The 20,045-nt window shown below is 41.1% G+C and overlaps 1 protein-coding gene across 2 annotated transcripts in view; it reads right to left on the bottom strand.

The window, feature by feature from the left end:
* Positions 1-2,583: 2,583 nt before the first annotated feature.
* Positions 2,584-20,045, bottom strand: part of LOC126195072 (ribonuclease Oy) — a 62,471-nt gene continuing 45,009 nt past the window's right edge. For both annotated transcript variants that reach the window (XM_049933525.1, XM_049933526.1), the window contains one exon: positions 2,584-5,495. In XM_049933525.1, the coding sequence (XP_049789482.1) occupies positions 5,238-5,495 (258 nt within the window). In that variant the 3' untranslated portion in view covers positions 2,584-5,237. The remainder of the gene's footprint in view (positions 5,496-20,045) is intronic.

The following is a 20,045-nucleotide window of genomic DNA, read 5'->3' as shown; positions in this document are numbered from 1 at the left end:
CAGAGAGGCAGTGAAAAGAGACACTTTGCACCAAGGTATCAATCTGGCCATGTCAGTCAAATGCCTGCGAGTGCTCTTCCTTGGATGATGTCACAGCAGGACAGCTCAAAAGTATGAAGTAAACTCACGAGGATGGTACACCATCATGGATCGCTTAGATTTCATGAAAGTAACTGTTTGTGTGCTGCCCATAATGTTGACAGAACCATGTGGCAGGTGGTGAGATTATTTTCCACTTTTGATTCAGGCAATTAACTTTTGGTGATCAGAAGATGCATCACTTTACCTGGAACTTCTCGTAGAGGTCGCCTCTAAACAGCTAATAGTGCTGTTCCCAATAGGAATATTATTATTATTATTATTAATGTTATTATGAGGAACATTATTATGTTTTGTGCATGTGAACTTTTACTGAATATATCAATTAGTTAAAACCCAAAACCTTTATTTATAGTTATAGTTCCTGATCCTGATGAGTAACAGCAAGTAGGAACATTTTCTTTCAGTAAATAAAATGAGTAATGTGCACTTGCGGACTGGAAATTAGAAGTCGGTATGTTCTCCATCACTTTGTGGCTGACTGCAAAAATAGTTTACAGACTCTTATAAATGGCAAATATTTTTTATTATTTACCCACCATCTCATCTCACACTAGAAACATAAAAGTCTGTGAAACTTGTCTGAATGCATAAGTTTGTGGTATCATTTTATTGCACTTACTCCTCTTCAATAACTAATTCTGACAGAAACATGTCTATGATGTTGACATTTTATGCCTGCATTTACATACCCCTAGGTGCATAGACTGAAATTGCAAAATGGACATTCATTTTTGTAGTCTGAAGACTTTTGCTCATATAGAGTACAACACACATTCCACGGAGACATGATTTAAAGATCTTAGTAAGGGTTTGGTCATCATAACTGGCTCTCAACACAGTAGATCCCAATCATAATTCAGCACTTTTGCAACATCAGGCCACATGATACATCCCTCACATCCAAATCAACACTGAACACGGCACTACATGCACTGTGGTTATCCATAATACAAGACTGTTACCAATATCTCACTGAAACACTGTCTTGCCATAGACAAGGCGAAAGGAAAACCCATATATTGTCAGGTAGATGATCATAATTCTGTGTACACATGTAGTAAATTGCATGTCAGTTATGGCTATAGTAAGCTGAATAAATAAAAGAAGCCACTATATGACACAGGTGTGTAAAAAGAAGTTTATTTCTATCACAATAATACCTTACAGAATACAAAATACTGCAACATCATGTAAATTTGATAAAAATATATATGCAACATAACTTTTTATAATGGTATTGGGAATGCATTCACTGATACTTGAATAATACTACATACCATATTGCGCAACAATTTATAGAATATATGACAAGAGTGAAAATTTCAACCACATACATTGTCAATAATCTTATTTGATACTATTTTTAATAAAACAGAAGAAAATTTAATTTACCAGATAGAGATTCTCAACTATGTAAAATGGAATTTAATAATAATGGGAATTCCTGGATGGCGCAATAGGTACAATAAATGAAAGACAACCACTCACCTATAGCGGACTGATGCATGGAGCACAGAGGCAAGTAACAGGAAACAGCACTCACACTACCTTTTGAGCTCTTGTTCTTTTTCTAGCAAATGTACAAACAATCACACCATTTGCATGGCTCTGTGGTTGTGTGTGTGAATGAGTGTACCTCTGCCTTTTTTTTAAAAGAGCAAGAGCTCCAAAGCTAATGTGAATGCTATTTCCTATTACATGTCTCTGTGCTCCACCCTTTTGTCTGCCATAGTAAAATGTTTGTTTTAGCTGTTTCAGGAACATCCTACAACAATGAAAGTACCTACTTGAAAACGAAGAAAGCATGTAGGGGAGACCGGGGACAAAAGTAACAGGGTATGAAAGTAACATCCCTCCACTACATTCGCATGTAGCTCCGAAAATCAAGTGATTCAAAGAATGTATTCCCTTCATGTTTCCCAACTGCCTACCAATTGTTGGCCAGTATTGGAGAGTCTCTGTTGAGTGTGCTGCAGTAAAACTTTTTTCAGTCTCTCACACAAGTTTTCTCAATTTTCTTAGTTTTGTGATAACGGTGGCGTTACTCTGTAAACGTAAGTCGACTGTAATAACTTAACTATGTGAAACTTTCAGTTTTATGCCACCATTGTCAATGTTTTCATTACTTGTACCGATTGTGGTGGTGGTAGTGGTTAGTGTTTAACGTCCCGTCGACAATGAGGTCATTAGAGACGGAGCGCAAGCTCGGGTTAGGGAAGGATTGGGAAGGAAATTGGCCGTGCCCTTTCAAAGGAACCACCCCGGCATTTGCCTGAAACGATTTAGGGAAATCACGCAAAACCTAAATCAGGATGGCTGGAGACGGGATTGAACAGTCATCCTCCCAAATTGTACAGATTGTGTCTAATATATCAATTAAACAGAAAGGAGTGGTCGGGGACAAAAGAAACATTACTTCTGGGGATGGAAGTAACAGTGTTTCTTTCGTCCCCATTACTGAGGAAGTATTATTAGCTGCAGTTGCCCCCCCCCCCCCTCTCCTCTTAGCAAACAGTAAATTAGGTATGATACTGTCAGGAGTAGCAGTGTCTTGCTGAACAAACTCGTTATTACTGAACAGACTGATTATTTACTTAGTTATTTCGTTACAGGGAATTATGCAACTAACACGGGTTAGGACGACTACAGAGGACTAACTCCTACTACTGTACATCAAACTGTGGCAGATTATGTTGCAAATTATATTATAAGTAATAGAGCAGCAACAAAGAAACACAATGTATGCCATGTGACATTGCATTGGTACATTAAAAAGAAAGAGAAACGTATTCCTGATAGCAGGACACCAATGCCTCGTGTTTGATATAGAAGTGTAAAATGAGTGTTCTCTGATGAGCAAGAAAAAATTATAACTGAATATGTGATTAAAGTGTCAGAGATATTTTATGGACTTTGCCCTAAAGATATCCATAAATTAGCTCACGAACTGGCATCGACAAGCAATATACCAGTTCCATCAACTTGGGTGGACAATCAAACTGTTGGTCCAGACTGATTTTCAGCATTCATGAAGAGGAATCCCCAGTTTTCTATTCGGTTGCCTCAACCCACAAGTCTTGCTCGAGCAATGAGCTTTAATCCAACAAATGTGGCTGCCTTTTTCAACAACCTGGCTAGCGTTATGGAGAGATATAATTTAGAGACCATGGACATCTTGAATATGGACGAGACAGATGTCACCACTGTTTAGAAATCAAACAGGATTGTTGCTAAATGGGGAATAAAGCAGGTAGGAGCTATCACATTGGCTGAAAGAGGCACTCTTGTCACTGTTGCTATTGCCATCAACGCTCAGGGTAACAGCACACCATCTCTCTTTGTATTCCCTCACTTGAGGTATCATGGCCATTTTATTCGAGACAGTCTTATTGGTTGCATTGGAGCAGGAAATGCGAGTGGATGGATGCAAGAGGAATAACTTTTGTTATTCTTGCGTCATTTCATAAAATTTGCTAAAACAACTCCTGAGCACAAACGTTTTCTGCTTCTCGACAATCACAAATCTCATACATCCATCAGAAGCCTGAATTTTTGCAAAAGCAAGGGGATTGTTATGCTGTCATTCCCACTGCACTATACACACAGGATGCAGCCTCTAGACCATTCAGTTTATGGTCTGTTCAAAAAGATGGTGAATGCTTTTGCTGACAACTGGATCAAGAATCATCCAGGAAAGACCATGTCAATTTATGACATCCCTTCAATTGTAAGGGAAGCACTTCCACTTGCTGTAACTCCCAAAAACATTGCAGCATGGTTTCACTGCACAGGCATAGTACCATTTAATAGGAATGTGTTCAGTGAAATCAATTTTGCACCATCTTCTGTCACTGATCGCCCAGCACAAGCTTCCAATTATGGGAAGCAAACTATGTCCTTAGCAGAACCATTAGCGTTTTCTAGTGACCCATCTGAAGCTGGAAGGACATCTAATCCAGATCCAGTAGCAATATGCAAGAAAACACTTTCACATGTCAGCCTGTGATGCAGGACCTAGTGGTTTACAACCATCTTTTTCAGTTCACGCAGCCTTTTCACCCGTAGGTGTTTGCCTGTAACCAAAAGCAGGTCCAAGGCAAGAAGGAAGAAAAGGGAGAAAGTCTGCAATTTTGACTGACATTCCAGAGAAACTGGCTATAGAAGAAGAACTAAAGGCCCATCCCGGGTGAAAAAAGCGGAAAAGAAGCCAAATTTAAAAAGCAGCCAGCCAAGAGTGCAAAAACAGAAAAAACCTGAAGAATCATCATCGGAAGACAATGATAGCTACTGCCTTGTATGTGTCGAGTCTTTCCATCACAGTTGTCGCAAAGAGAAGTGGATTCAGTGTTGGGAATGTAAGGGTTGGCCTCGTGTTGCTTGTGCCAAAGGGGGGAAATATTTACGTGTGCCACAATTGTGAATCTGAATAGGACTAAGATATGCATTACTTTTCTCTTTTACTGACTCACTGAACATTTACTCATAAAGCCTGCATTCATTCAGTGCTATTAATTGCTATTTTAATTAATATAATAATTGTAAATGAATGAGAATTGAAGTTTATTGATGTTTAATTAATGTTTTGTAATGGTAATGTACTTTAAGTTACTGTATGAGTCCTTTAGGTAATAAAATATGGCTTAACTTATTATGTTACTTTTGTAACCTACCTGTGTTACTATCATCCCTGGTAACGGGGACACAAGTAACAGGAACACAGATGCCTTAAAATTAGTTTTACAAATACCAAACATATGTAATTTTGTGTGGAACTAAATTCATCTATGTTAGGAAAGCTTCAGAGAACACACACATTAGTTCCTTTTGTTTCAAAAGTTTATAAGGAGGTAATAAAAAAATTCAATGTGCAAAATTTTACTTTTGTCCCCGGTCTCCCCTAGTCATCATTTGCAACAACACATATTACGTTTCATTTAATCATTTCACAGATTAATTAGAAACTCCCATAGTAAAATGAAACCACATGACACATGACATTAAATATGATGTCTGAGTGACATATTTTACTACAACAAATCTCAAAAAATATCACAGTACATTTTCAACTAGTAAAATATTTAAGGTTTTGCAACTAAAGTTGAAAAATACTCCATAGACAAAACATGTTTCATATCCTAAAATGTGAACCACTGTAGAAACTGTATGACCTTGAGCAGCCTCAGTGGCCATTGTGACTTGACTGAATAGTGAGAATAGCTTATCTCTCTACCTTCTGGCAGTGATGGCAGCTTACTAGGATAAAAAATTGGTTTATCGTGTGGGCAATTTGTTATGAGGCTATCCATAGATGTCTTCATTTTAATGCCATCACAGTCTACAAGCTCCAGCGTTTTGTTAAAGCAGATCCTAATTTCAAAAAGGTAAGCATTGCCCTGAAAAAAATATAATATGAATTCCTTAGTTAAAAATTGTGAAAACATATGTTTGGACTCACACAAAAATAAAAAATAGATACACAATAACAATCTACAGAGAAGCTTGAGGCAGTTCCGCGTGAAAAGCATTACACATCCTCCACAAGCAGGACTAAAGGCAGTCAATAAAATTAGCAAATGTACTACCACAGTACTATTTGAGAGGCTTCCATAGTAAAATAAAAGTTCGCAAAAGCCCACTGAGTATTACAATCTTATTCTAAATAAAACTTCAGTTCAGTAGAATGGTATAATGTATATTCAGCAATATTATTATCCTATTATGCCTTATGAATAGCCAAAAATGAACAGATATTGAATAAAAGTACAGATTTTTTAGGTGTTTTAAGAATTTATCTTAAGATCAGATATTCAGAAAAATGATTTTTCACTGCAGCTCAAACTGTATTTACAGGTGATGTCTCAGGAAGAAACTGTGATACACTTCTTCCTTCCCATAGCAAGACTGCACCAAAAGAAATGTCATAAAGACTTTGCTAATACTGAAAAACCTGTCCTTTTATTAAAATTAACTTCTTCTTTCTGCAATTCCAAACTCATCAGTGACAATATCTGACAACAAAACTCTGTGAAATGAGGTTTTGTGAGCTCCTATAGGAGGACAGACTTCTGCCCTGTCATTACCAAGGAGAGAGGGAGCAATTACAGCAACACAAAAAGTCTGATGTACGATGACATGCTGTAGATTCTGCCTTATACAGAAGAGAATTAGTATGATCCCACTACTCTTAATGATGACCATTAAGAAATATGATGACATGCCCTGTCTGGACCAAGAAATGACCATATTGCTGTGGACATTTAATTTTAATATTTGTTTGTCCAGTTAGAGGCACCATGTCACTGATTGCGCAGTCCCTCCTGCCGGGAGGTCCGAGTACTCCCTCGGGCATGGGTGTGTGCGTTGTTCTTAGCATAAGTTAGTTTAAGTAGTGTGTAAGTCTAGGGACTGATGACCTCAGCAGCTTGGTCCCATAGGAAATCACACACACACATTTATTTGTTTGTCAATTGATGCATGCTGTGAGCACTAGCATCTACAGCTGTTACTGAATAATTTTTTGTTCCACCTATTATTACACATAGTTCCTCTTTGGTTATTCAAAGCCTTGGAACATTCAACTGCACACAGCACATTATGTGAACACTGATAGCAACAGTACCTCATGAAGAGCTCCATAGTTTGAGAATAAAGGAACATTTTCACGAAAGACATGTCATGCAACTTGTATTGGTGACAGGAATTCTTTGATAAAACACACTCCAGGAGATAAAGTACCACAAGTAGCTCATGGAAGAAGCACTATAACTTCTGATATAGCTTGATTACACTTTTCACAGTTTTCTCCCATACAAGAAGTATAACATGGATTTAGCTCTATGTCAAAAAATCCTTGACAAGATGATCTCTCTCTCTCTCTCTCTCTCTCTCTCTCTCTCTCTCTCTCTCTCTCTCTCTCCCCATGTGTGTGTCCTTGACAAGGTGATCTCTCTCTCTCTCTCTCTAAACGCACGCATGCACGCGCGCACGCGTGCGTGTGTGTTTGTTTTAATGATTACTGTAGTTGCAAACTGACGACAAGACTACTGACACATTGCTTAGGAAAGTATGTTGGCAGACCTGTTCATTGACCCTATCACAAGAAGCCAGCCACAATGCAGCATTGCTACGCTTCTTGGTATTAATTTGAAATATTTTTATATTTGTATTTATGATATGGATTATCTTGCTGACTTGACTTTTCTACATCTACATACATACTATGCAAGCCACCATACGGTGTATGTTGGAGAAAATCTTGCATCACTGCTAGTCATTTCCTTTCCTGTTCCACTTGCAAATAGAAAGGAAAATGACGCTCTATATGCATCTGTAAAAGCCCTAATTTCTCTTATCTTGTTTATCCTGTCCTAATGTGAAATGTACGTTAGTGACAGCAAATCTTTCTCCAGTCAGCCGCAAATACTAGTCCTTTAAATTTTCTCAACAGCATTTCATGAAAAAAGCATCGTCTTCCACTAGGAATTCTCTTTTGAATTCATGATGCATCTCAATTAACACTCATTTGTTAATCAAATCTATACTAAAAAATCTAGCACCATGCCTATGAATTCCTTCAATTCCTTCCTTTAATCTGACATGGCGGGAATCACCAACACTCAAGAATGGGTTGCACAAATGTTCTATACTTGGTCTCCTTTATAGATGAGGTACACTTTCCTAAAATTCTCACGATAAACAATTAATCAATGTGACAAGTGTCAAGCAGCACACCACTAATATTGCATTTGAACATTACAGAATTGTTTTTCCGATTCTTCTACATTAACTTATATTCATGGTCACAACACAAGGTTAAAAGAGGACTTTCATAGTAGCCACTCAAACTATACCCTTGTAAAGAAAGGAGCAAATTATACAGGCATCAAAATTTACAATGCTCTACCCACTGTCATCAAAAGTCTTGCTCCTGAAACACTAAAGTTCAATAGAAAATTGAAGGAATGCCTAATACAAAAGTCATTCTATTCAATTAGTGAATTTTTAGTGCATAGGAGTAAATTTTTATTATAGAACTGAGTTAGCCATTCAATGTAAGCATAAATGTAAACTATTTTTTGCTGTAGTGTTATATTGTTGCTCAAATACTTCGATACTGTTTGTAACAATATTAGGGAAGGAAAGTTGCTACTCACCACATAGTAGAGTGCTCAGTCGCGATAGGCACAACAAAAAGATTCACAGAATTATAGCTTTCGGCCATTAAGGTCTTTGTCAGCAATAGACACACATACACACATGTGCATACACACTCGCGCTAATGCAACTTGGAAGTGCAAGTTGCGTTCGCGTTCACGTTAGCGTGTGTGTGTGTGTGTGTGTGTGTGTGTGTGTGTGTGTGTGTGTGTGTGTGCACATCTTGCTGACAAAGGCCTTAATGGCCGAAAGCTATAATTGTGTGAATCTTTTTGTAGTGCCTATTGCGATTCAGCATCTCTGCTATATGGTGAGTAGCAACATTCCTTCCCTAATATTGTTACATTCCATCCTGGATTTTCCATTGTTTGATATTGTTTGTGGTGTCTAGCGCAGAGTACCCTATCTTTGACTCTGACCTCTTTGAACTGCTTTTGTTCTACTTCTCTCAGTGCGCAACTTGTGTACTGCCATGTTTGTTCTTCTTGCCTTGGTGTCTAATAAACGCATTTACGATATTTAAAGTGTGTTATTGCCGACCAGCATAATGCGATAACCCACAGTGGTGACCCCGACATTGTCGTCATGCAATCATGAGTTATTTTGTGCTTCTCTTCATCATTAATGGACTTTATGTGCCAGCCCACATTGTTTTTGGAACAATGGATCTACCAGTGTCTTTCAGTGCTATTGCCACACATCCTATTAACTGTGCTTGTGACCATGAGTGGTCAAGTGTACCTAATGCACATTCGGTTAAAAATGAACAATTATCTACACCCGGCCACTTAACCTTAACCAACTGAACATGGCCACCGTCAAGTGTGGCAGCTCAACAATGGCCACAACATGGACAGTGCACGCTGCCTAATGACATCGTGGACGATCATCCAGTTAAGGACATTGTGGTTTATCCCTCAGCTACGCAGTCTCCTTTGGTTTGGTTTGACGTGCCGACAAAGTTCCAGAACTGTGATTCGAACATTTCTATGCAGGGGGTTGCACATTCTTATATGCCTAGTGTCGCAGATCTACCCCCCCTCCCCCCGCACGTCAACTCGGCGATGCAGGTTGCCTTGACCGCGTCGGTTTTTGCGAGCGTCGCTCCGTGGTCACACCACAACCGCCTTCCACCCGCTTTCATAGCGGCGCCAGCCATTCCACCCACCCCAGTTACCGGGTCAGCCCCCCCGTGGCTGCACTGTGACCACCATCTGCCTGCTGTTGCAACGGCACCGGCTGTTACACCCATGCTGCATTCATCATTGGGCCTGGAGTTTGAACACATCATGCCAACTTTTGCACCTGCACACTCCACACCGTGTGCTACATGCGGCCGCCACCCCCACGCAGACCTCAGGTGGCACACTGTCCACCGCTACTGCTCTTCCGGTTTTGGGGGCATCCTGCTCTGCTCGCATGAAACTCAGTCTGCCGGTGCTGCCTCAACATGTGTTACCTGGCAGGTTTCCTATACTGCCTGCTTTGCAAAAAGAGAACCCAAAGGCTTGGTTCACATTAGTGGATCACCTACTGTATATCCAAGTTATTTCGGACAATGATGCATGTTTTGTCTGCCTGGTGAGTCACATCCATGCTCATCTGGGCCTCATCAGCAATCTGCTTTTCTCACCGCCAGGCAAAAGTATTCGATCGTGAAAGCATTGCTCATCGAGTGCCTTTCTCACCCACCCTGATCCTGAGGCCCGTGTTTCGATCATGCCTGATGCCAGTGACTCAGCTGTGGGTGTTGTTTTACAACAGCACACCGTGGACTCAACCCAACCCCTCCGCTTCTTTTCAAAGAAACTGACTAAGAGCCAGTGTAAGTGGTGGGCTTTCGACCTTGATCTCCATGCTGAGTACGAGGCGATTAAACACTTCCGTAGTGACCTTGAAGGGCGATCTTTCATGACCTTCTGGATATCCAAGGCATTTCGGATGACGACATATGTTTTGCTTGCCTGGTGAGTCACCCTCCATGCTCATCCGGACCTCATCAGCAATCTGCTTCTCTCACCGCCCACCTCGCACAAGTATTCGATGGTGAAAGCATTGCTCATCAAATGTTATTCGTAACCCGACTAAGGACCTTCCGCCGAGGCGTTTCCGCCATATGGACTAGATCTGTCAGCACTCTTCCGACGCATGCTATATCCACAGCGCAGAGAATGTTGTGGCAGACTACCTATCCCACATCTGCGTGCCAACCGCACTGCTGAATCTGGAAGAGCTTGCCCGACTTCAGTCTGAAGGGAGGTCTCATCCGAGATGTGGAGGAGGCCCTGGCGGCGATAGAGGGCACTGGGTGCACCCGACTGCAAGTTGTTGCTCATGTCGGCACAATGACTCCTGCTGTCTGGGTTCAGAGGTCATCCTCAGTTCGTACAGGCGGTTGGCGGAATTGGTGAAGGCGGAAAGCCTCGCTCGCGAGGTGGAATCTGAGCTAACTATTTGTAGTATCGTTCCCAGAACCGAACGCGGTCTCTGGTTTGGAGCCGAGTAGAAGGCTTAAACCAGAGGCTCAGACGATTCTGCGGAGATCTGGGGTGCAAATTTCTCGACCTCTGCTATCGGGTGGAGAAATGTAGGGTCCCCCTGAATAGGTCAGGCGTGCACTACATGCAGGAAGCGGCTACAAGGGTAGCGGAGTATGTATGGAGTGCACATGTGGGTTTTTTAGGTTAGAGAATTCCTTCCCTAGGCTCGACAAGACGCCACCTGAGACGCGGCAAGGTAGTAGTAGGCAAAATGCAACAGGGAATAACAATATTAATGTGCTAATAGTAAACTGCAGGAGCGTCTATAGAAAGGTCCCAGAACTGCTCTCATTAATAAACAGTCACAACTCCCATATAGTACTAGGGACAGAAAGTTGGCTGAAACCAGACATAAACAGTAATGAAATCCTAAACTCAGATTGGAATGTATACCGCAGAGACAGGCTGGACAGTGAAGGGGGAGGCGTGTTTATAGCGATAAGAAGTGCAATAGTAACGAAGGAAATTGACGGAGATCCGAACTGTGAAATAATTTGGGTGAAGGTCACGGTTAAACCAGGCTCAGACATGGTAATTGGATGTCTCTATAGGCCCCCTGGCTCAGCAGCTGTTGTGGCTGAGCACCTGAAGGATAATCTGGAAAATATTTCGAGTAGATTTCCCCACCATGTTATAGTTCTCGGTGGAGATTTTAATTTGCCGGATATAGACTGGGAGACTCAAACGTTTATGACGGGTGGCAGGGACAAAGAATCCAGTGAAATTTTTTTAAGTGCTTTATCTGAAAACTACCTTGAGCAGTTAAACAGAGAACCGACTCATGGCGATAACATATTAGACCTTCTGGTGACAAACAGACCCGATCTACTTGAAACAGTTAACGCAGAACAGAGAATCAGCGATCATAACGCAGTTACTGCATCGATGATTTCAGCCGTAAATAGAAATATTAAAAAAGGTAGGAAGATTTTTCTGTTTAGCAGAAGTGACAAAAAGCAGATTTCAGAGTACTTGACGGCTCAACACGAAAGTTTTGTCTCGAGTACAGATAGTGTTGAGGATCAGTGGACAAAGTTCAAAACCATCGTACAATATGTGTTAGATGAGTATGTGCCTAGCAAGATCGTAAGAGATGGAAAAGAGCCACCGTGGAACAACAACCGAGTTAGAAAACTGCTGTAGAAGCAAAGGGAACTTCACAGCAAACATAAACATAGCCAAAGCCTTGCAGACAAACAAAAATTACGCGAAATGAAATGTAGTGTGAGGAGGGCTATGCGAGAGGCATTCAATGAATTCGAAAGTAAAGTTCTATGTACTGACTTGGCAGAAAATCCTAAGAAATTTTGGTCTTATGTCAAAGCGGTAGGTGGATCAAAACAAAATGTCCAAACTCTCTGACCAAAATGGAACTGAAACAGAGGATGACAGACTTAAGGCCGAAATACTAAATGTCTTCTCCCAAAGCTGTTTCACAGAGGAAGACTGCACTGTAGTTCCTTCTCTAGATTGTCGCACAGATGACAAAACGGTAGATATCGAAATAGACGACAGAGGGATAGAGAAACAATTAAAATCGCTCAAAAGAGGAAAAGGCCACTGGACCTGATGGGATACCAGTTCGATTTTACACAGAGTACGCGAAGGAACTTGCCCCCCTTCTTGCAGCGGTGTACCGTAGGTCTCTAGAAAGCGTAGCGTTCCAAAGGATTGGAAAAAGGCACAGATCATCCCCGTTTTCAAGAAGGGACGTCGAACAGATTTGCAGAACTATAGACCTGTATCTCTAACGTTGATCAGTTGTAGAGTTTTGGAACACATATTATGTTTGAGTATAATGACTCTTCTGGAGACTAGAAATCTACTCTGTAGGAATCAGCATGGGTTTCGAAAAAGAGGGTCGTGTGAAACCAAGCTCGTGCTATTCGTCCACGAGACTCAGAGGGCCATAGACACGGGTTCACAGGTAGATGCCGTGTTTCTTGACATCCGCAAGGCGTTCGATACAGTTACCCACAGTTGTTTAATGAACAAAGTAAGAGCATATGGACTATCAGACCAATTGTGTGATTGGATTGAAGAGTTCCTAGATAACAGAACGCAGCATGTCATTCTCAATGGAGAGATGTCTTCCGAAGTAAGAGTGATTTCAGGTGTGCCGCAGGGGAGTGTCATAGGACCGTTGCTATTCACAATATACATAAATGACCTTGTGGATGACATCGGAAGTTCACTGAGGCTTTTTGCGGATGATGCTGTGGTATATCGAGAGGTTGTAACAATGGAAAATTGTACTGAAATGCAGGAGGGTCTGCAACGAATTGACGCATGGTGCAGGGAATAGCAATTGAATCTCAATGTAGACAAGTGTAATGTCTGCGAATACATAGAAAGAAAGATCCCTTATCATTTAGCTACAAGTTAGCGGGTCAGCAACTGGAAGCAGTTAATTCCATAAATTATCTGGGAGTACGCATTAGAAGTCATTTAAAGTGGAATGATTATATAAAGCTGATCGTTGGTAAAGCAGATGCCAGACTGAGATTCATTGGAAGAATCCTAAGGAAATGCAATCCGAAAACAAAGGAAGTAGGTTACAGTACGCTTGTTCGCCCGCTACTTGAATACTGCTCAGCAGTGTGGGATCCGTACCAGATAGGGTTGATAGAAGAGATAGAGAAGAACCAACGGAGAGCAGCGTGCTTCCTTACAGGATCATTTAGTAATCGCGAAAGCATTACGGAGATGACAGATAAATTCCAGTGGAAGACTCTGCAGGAGAGACGCTCAGTAGCTCGGTACGGGCTTTTGTTGAAGTTTCGAGAACATACCTTCAACAAAGAGTCAAGCAGTATATTGCTCCCTCCTACGTATATCTTGCGAAGGGACCATGAGGATAAAATCAGAGAGATTAGAGCCCACACAGAAGCATACTGACAATCCTTCTTTCCACGAACAATACGAGACTGGAATAGAAGGGAGAACCGATAGAGGTACTCAGGGTACCCTCCGCCACACACCGTCAGGTGGCTTGCGGAGTATGGATGTAGATGTAGATGTAGAAGATATGCAGCAATTAATTTCGGACAACGAGTCATCACTCTCTGTCCAACCCCACATCCTACACAGGTTGACGACCCCGGTCCTTTGCAACATATCTACAGGCACTCCCTGCCCTGGTCCCTACTGCCCTTCATCACGGGGTATTTATTGCTTTTCATGTCTTCGCTCACCTTGGAACCCACGCCACGATGAGGCTGATTACTGAGCACTTTCTCTGGCCCGGCGTGAAGCATGACTGCCACACTTGGACCTGCACATGCGTACCATGCCAGCTTAGCAAGGTCGGCAGGCACACTCGACCTCCATTAGGCAAGTCTGACGTTCCAAGAGGATGCCTTTGGCATGTTCACATTGACATCGTTGATCCCCTCCCCCCTTCCAAGGGGTACAGATACATCTTATCAATCATCGATCGCATAACTCACAGGGTCAAGGCGGTCCCTGTTTTTGATATCACGGCCAAGACCATCACTCGTTCTTTCATCTCACAGAGCACCCTATCTTTGACTCTGACCTCTTTGAACTGCTTTTGTTCTATTTCTCTCGACACGCAACTTGTGCAATGCCATGTTTGTTGTTCTTGCCGCAGCATCTAATAAATGCTTTTACAATATTTAAAGCGTGTTATTACTAACCAGCCTAGCATGATAACCCACATGTTAATTTGAATGTGTACACATAAGTGTTAATTCTGATGTATGTGATATGTTTTTATTTCTTCTGGTGTTCCATGTTGTTACTATGAGTCTTGTCATTAATTAACCATATTGTGTACTGCTGTATTGTTAACATAGTAAAAATACTGACTATTTCCATATCCTTACAACTCCCTATCAGGATCAACGGAACTTGCAATAAAATAAAATAAATAAATCATATCAAATAGAAATTCTGTCTAAGTCATCCTGTTCCTTCTACAGGCACTCAGCTACAATATTTTCCCATGTACTACAGCATCATCAGCAAATAGTCACTGATTGTTGCTCACCCTATTCATCAGATCATTTATGTACATAGAGAAAAAAAGTGGTCCTATAACACTTTCCTGGGGAAATTCTGATGATAATCTAGTCTCTGATGAACACTTGCCATTGTGGACAACAGACTGGGTTCTATTACTTAAGAAGTCTTTGAGCTACTCACATTATCTGGGAACCTATTCCATATGCACGGATCTACATTAACAGTCTTGCATCGAACATATTTCAGAAATCTAGGAATATGAAATCTGCCTGTTGTCCTTCATTCATGGTTTGTAGTATGTCATGTGAGAAAATGGCAAGTTGCATTTCATGCAAGTAATGCTTTCTAAATGCATGTTGATTTGGATAGAAGCATAGAAGCTTTTCTGTCTCAAGGAAATTTATTGTTTCAAACTATGAATATGTTCAAGAATTCTGCAAGAAAATCAGTGTTAAAGTTTTGTGGGTCTTTTGGCCTTCTTATATGCATGGGTCACCTGCACTTTTTTTCCATTTGCTTGGGACTTTGTGCTAGGAGAGAGATTAACAATAAATGCAAACTAAGTACAGAACACTCTCAGTAAAACCAAATTGGAATTCCATCCAGACCTGACAACTTATTTGTTCTCAACTCCTTCAGTTGCTTTTCTATGCATTGGGTCCCTATTACTAACCCCCCCCCCCCCCCATATGGGCGTCAGTGTGACAGTCACACGACAGTATGTCTGTGCAGTCAACTGTACAGACTGGTCAACAAGTGACTGGATAGAAGCCTTTGACCCGCTTAGTGATTTTCTTTAGAACCAGAATTTTTTCAGGTTCTTGGCAAGACCTTTCACTAAAGTATAACGGTGAAAGTTGTTTTATGCTTAACACGTCATTCTTTTTATAGACATACACTGACGTGGCAAAAGTCATGGGATACCAAGGGATGGCCCTCATTTTGCCTGGTGTAGTGCAGCAACACTATGTGGTATGGACTCAACAAGTCACTGAAAAGTTCCCTGGTGACACACTGAGCCATGCTGCCTCTGTAGCCATCCATAATTGCAAAAGTGTTGATGTGCGGGATTTTTATGCATGAACCGACATCTCAATTATGTCCCATAAATGTTTGATGGGATTCATGTTTGGCGATACCATTCGCTCGAACTATTCAGAATGTTCTTCAAACCAATCACAAACAACTGTGACCCAGTGAAATGGCACCTCGTTAGTTGGGAACGTGAAGTCCATGAAAGGCCGCAAACAGTCTCCAAGTAGCCAAACATAACCATTTCCAGTCAACAATCAGTTGGACCAGAGACCCAGTCCATTCCATGTAAACACAGCCCACATCATTAGGGAGCCACCACTGACTTGCACAGTGCCTTGTTGACAACTCGGGTCCATGGCTTAGTGGGGTCTGTGTCTCACTTGTACCCTACCATCAGCTCTTAGCCGACTTAAATTGGTGCTCATCTGCCCAGGCCACACTTTTCCAGTCATCTAGGGTCCAATCGATATGGTCACTAGCCCGGGAGAGGCACTGCAGGCAATCTCATCTGGTAGCAGAGGCACTCGCGTCGGTTGTCTGCTGCCATAGTCCATTAATGCTAAATTTCGCTGCACTATCCTAACAGATACGTTCATTGTGCATCCCACATATATTTCTTTGGCTATTTCACATAGTGCTGCTTATCTGTTAGCAATGACAACTCTACACAAATACTGCTGCTCTCGGTTGACGGTCGTCAGCCACTGTGTTATCCTAGATGAGAGGCAATGCCTGAAATTTGATATTCTCAGCACACTCTTGACACTGTAGATGGTGGACTACTGAATTCCCTAACGATTTCTGAAATGGAATGTCCCATGCATCTAGTTCCAACTACCATTCCACATTCAAAGTCTGTTAATTCCTGTTGTGTGGCCATAATCACGTTGGAAACCTTTTCATGTGAATCACCTGTGTACAAATGATAGCTCTGCCTATTCAGTTCCCTTTCAACCTTGTGTATGTGATAGTACCACCATTGGTATATGTGTATCTGACTATCTCATAACTTTTGTCGCATCAGTATATGAATTTCTAACTTTTGCTTGTAAACATTTCTACATTCTTCTTTGGCCCAAAAGTGCAACACTATCTACTTCCTCAATATTTTCTAAATTTTGTTATTAAACTATGGTGGATCTATTATATCCTTTTTCACTTAAGGTCGATTTACACTTGATGGAATGTCACCATCACATCTTTAATGTTGCACAGGAAGTCAGTGTCGGGTGTATTCATGCTGGATGTCACATCACTTCAATTCATATAATCTGAAATCACTTGGCTGTTCTTGGCTATTTTTTCAGGGGATTGTGCACTTCACAAGACATTTCTCAACTGTTTTTATATGGAAAGTACACATATACTGCAGTAGTTTATATGTGAGAGTGCTGAAGTCCACAATGGTGTGAAAATAGCATTCATCAGGCTCAATGGTTTGCAACTTGCAATTTGTTGTTGTTGTGGTCTTCAGTCCTGAGACTGGTTTGATGCAGCTCTCCATGCTACTCTATCCTGTGCAAGCTTCTTCATCTCCCAGTACCTACTGCAACCTACATCCTTCTGAATCTGCTTAGTGTATGCATCTCTTGGTCTCCCCCTACGATTTTTACCCTCCACGCTGCCCTCCAATACTAAATTGGTGATCCCTTGATGCCTCAGAACATGTCCTACCAACCGATCCCTTCTTCTGGTCAAGTTGTGCCACAAACTCCTCTTCTCCCCAATCCTATTCAGTACCTCCTCATTAGTTATGTGATCTACCCATCTAATCTTCAGCATTCTTCTGTAGCACCACATTTCGAAAGCTTCTATTCTCTTCTTGTCCAAACTATTTATCGTCCATGTTTCACTTCCATACATGGCTACACTCCATACAAATACTTTCAGAAAAGACTTCCTGACACTTAAATCTATACTCGATGTTAACAAATTTCTCTTCTTCAGAAACGCTTTCCTTGCCATTGCCAGTCTACATTTTATATCCTCTCTACTTCGACCATCATCAGTTATTTTGCTCCCCAAATAGCAAAACTCCTTTACTACTTTAAGTGTCTCATTTCCTAATCTAATACCCTCAACATCACCCGACTTAATTCGACTACATTCCATTATCCTCGTTTTGCTTTTGTTGATGTTCATCTTATATCCTCCCTTCAAGACACCATCCATTCCATTCAACTGCTCTTCCAAGTCCTTTGCTGTCTCTGACAGAATTACAATGTCATCGGCGAACCTCAAAGTTTTTATTTCTTCTCCATGGATTTTTATACCTACTCCGAATTTTTCTTTTGTTTCCTTTACTGCTTGCTCAATATACAGATTGAATAACATCGGGGAGAGGCTACAACCCTGTCTTACTCCCTTCCCAACCACTGCTTCCCTTTCATGTCCCTCGACTCTTATAACTGCCATCTGGTTTCTGTACAAATTGTAAATAGCCTTTCGCTCCCTGTATTTTACCCCTGCCACCTTTAGAATTTGAAAGAGAGTATTCCAGTCAACATTGTCAAAAGCTTTCTCTAAGTCTACAAATGCTAGAAACGTAGGTTTGCCTTTCCTTAATCTTTCTTCTAAGATAAGTCGTAAGGTCAGTATTGCCTCACGTGTCCCAGTATTTCTACGGAATCCAAACTGATCTTCCCCGAGGTCGGCTTCTACTAGTTTTTCCATTCGTCTGTAAAGAATTCGTGTTAGTATTTTGCAGCTGTGGCTTATTAAACTGATTGTTCGGTAATTTTCACATCTGTCAACACCTGCTTTCTTTGGGATTGGAATTATTATATTCTTCTTGAAGTCTGAGGGTATTTCGCCTGTTTCATACATCTTGCTCACCAGATGGTAGAGTTTTGTCAGGACTGGCTCTCCCAAGGCCGTCAGTAGTTCCAATGGAATGTTGTCTACTCCGGGGGCCTTGTTTCGACTCAGGTCTTTCAGTGCTCTGTCAAACTCTTCACGCAGTATCGTATCTCCCATTTCATCTTCATCTACATCCTCTTCCATTTCCATAATATTGTCCTCAAGTACATCGCCCTTGTATAGACCCTCTATATACTCCTTCCACCTTTCTGCTTTCCCTTCTTTGCTTAGAACTGGATTTCCATCTGAGCTCTTGATGTTCATACAAGTGGTTCTCTTATCTCCAAAGGTCTCTTTAATTTTCCTGTAGGCAGTATCTATCTTACCCCCAGTGAGAAAAGTCTCTACATCCTTACATTTGTCCTCTAGCCATCCCTGCTTAGCCATTTTGCACTTCCTGTCGATCTCATTTTTGAGACGTTTGTATTCCTTTTTGCCTGCTTCATTTACTGCATTTTTATATTTTCTCCTTTCATCAATTAAATTCAATATTTCTTCTGTTACCCAAGGATTTCTACTAGCCCTCGTCTTTTTACCTACTTGATACTCTGCTGCCTTCACTACTTCATCCCTCAAAGCTACCCATTCTTCTTCTACTGTATTTCTTTCCCCCATTCCTGTCAATTGTTCCCTTATGCTCTCCCTGAAACTCTGTACAACCTCTGGTTCTTTCAGTTTATCCAGGTCCCATCTCCTTAAATTCCCACCTTTTTGCAGTTTCTTCAGTTTTAATCTACAGGTCATAACCAATAGATTGTGGTCAGAGTCCACATCTGCCCCTGGAAATGTCTTACAATTTAAAACCTGGTTCCTAAATCTCTGTCTTACCATTATATAATCAATCTGATACCTTTTAGTATCTCCAGGGTTCTTCCATGTATACAACCTTCTATCATGATTCTTAAACCAAGTGTTAGCTATGATTAAATTGTGCTCTGTGCAAAATTCTACCAGGCGGCTTCCTCTTTCATTTCTTAGCCCCAATCCATATTCACCTACTATGTTTCCTTCTCTCCCTTTTCCTACACTGGAATTCCAGTCACCCATAACTATTAAATTTTCATCTCCCTTCACAATCTGAATAATTTCTTTTATTTCATCATACATTTCTTCAATTTCTTCGTCATCTGCAGAGCTAGTTGGCATATAAACTTGTACTACTGTAGTAGGTGTGGGCTTCGTATCTATCTTGGCCACAATAATGCGTTCACTAAGCTGTTTGTAGTAGCTTACCCGCGTTCCTATTTTCCTATTCATTATTAAACCTACTCCTGCATTACCCCTATTTGACTTTGTGTTTATAACCCTGTAGTCACCTGACCAGAAGTCTTGTTCCTCCTGCCACCGAACTTCACTAATTCCCACTAT

Source organism: Schistocerca nitens, chromosome 7, assembly GCF_023898315.1.
Source record: "Schistocerca nitens isolate TAMUIC-IGC-003100 chromosome 7, iqSchNite1.1, whole genome shotgun sequence".
Lineage (NCBI taxonomy): Eukaryota > Metazoa > Arthropoda > Insecta > Orthoptera > Acrididae > Schistocerca > Schistocerca nitens.
Note: the sequence above shows the minus strand (reverse complement) of the source record. Positions and strands in the feature narration are given on the sequence as shown.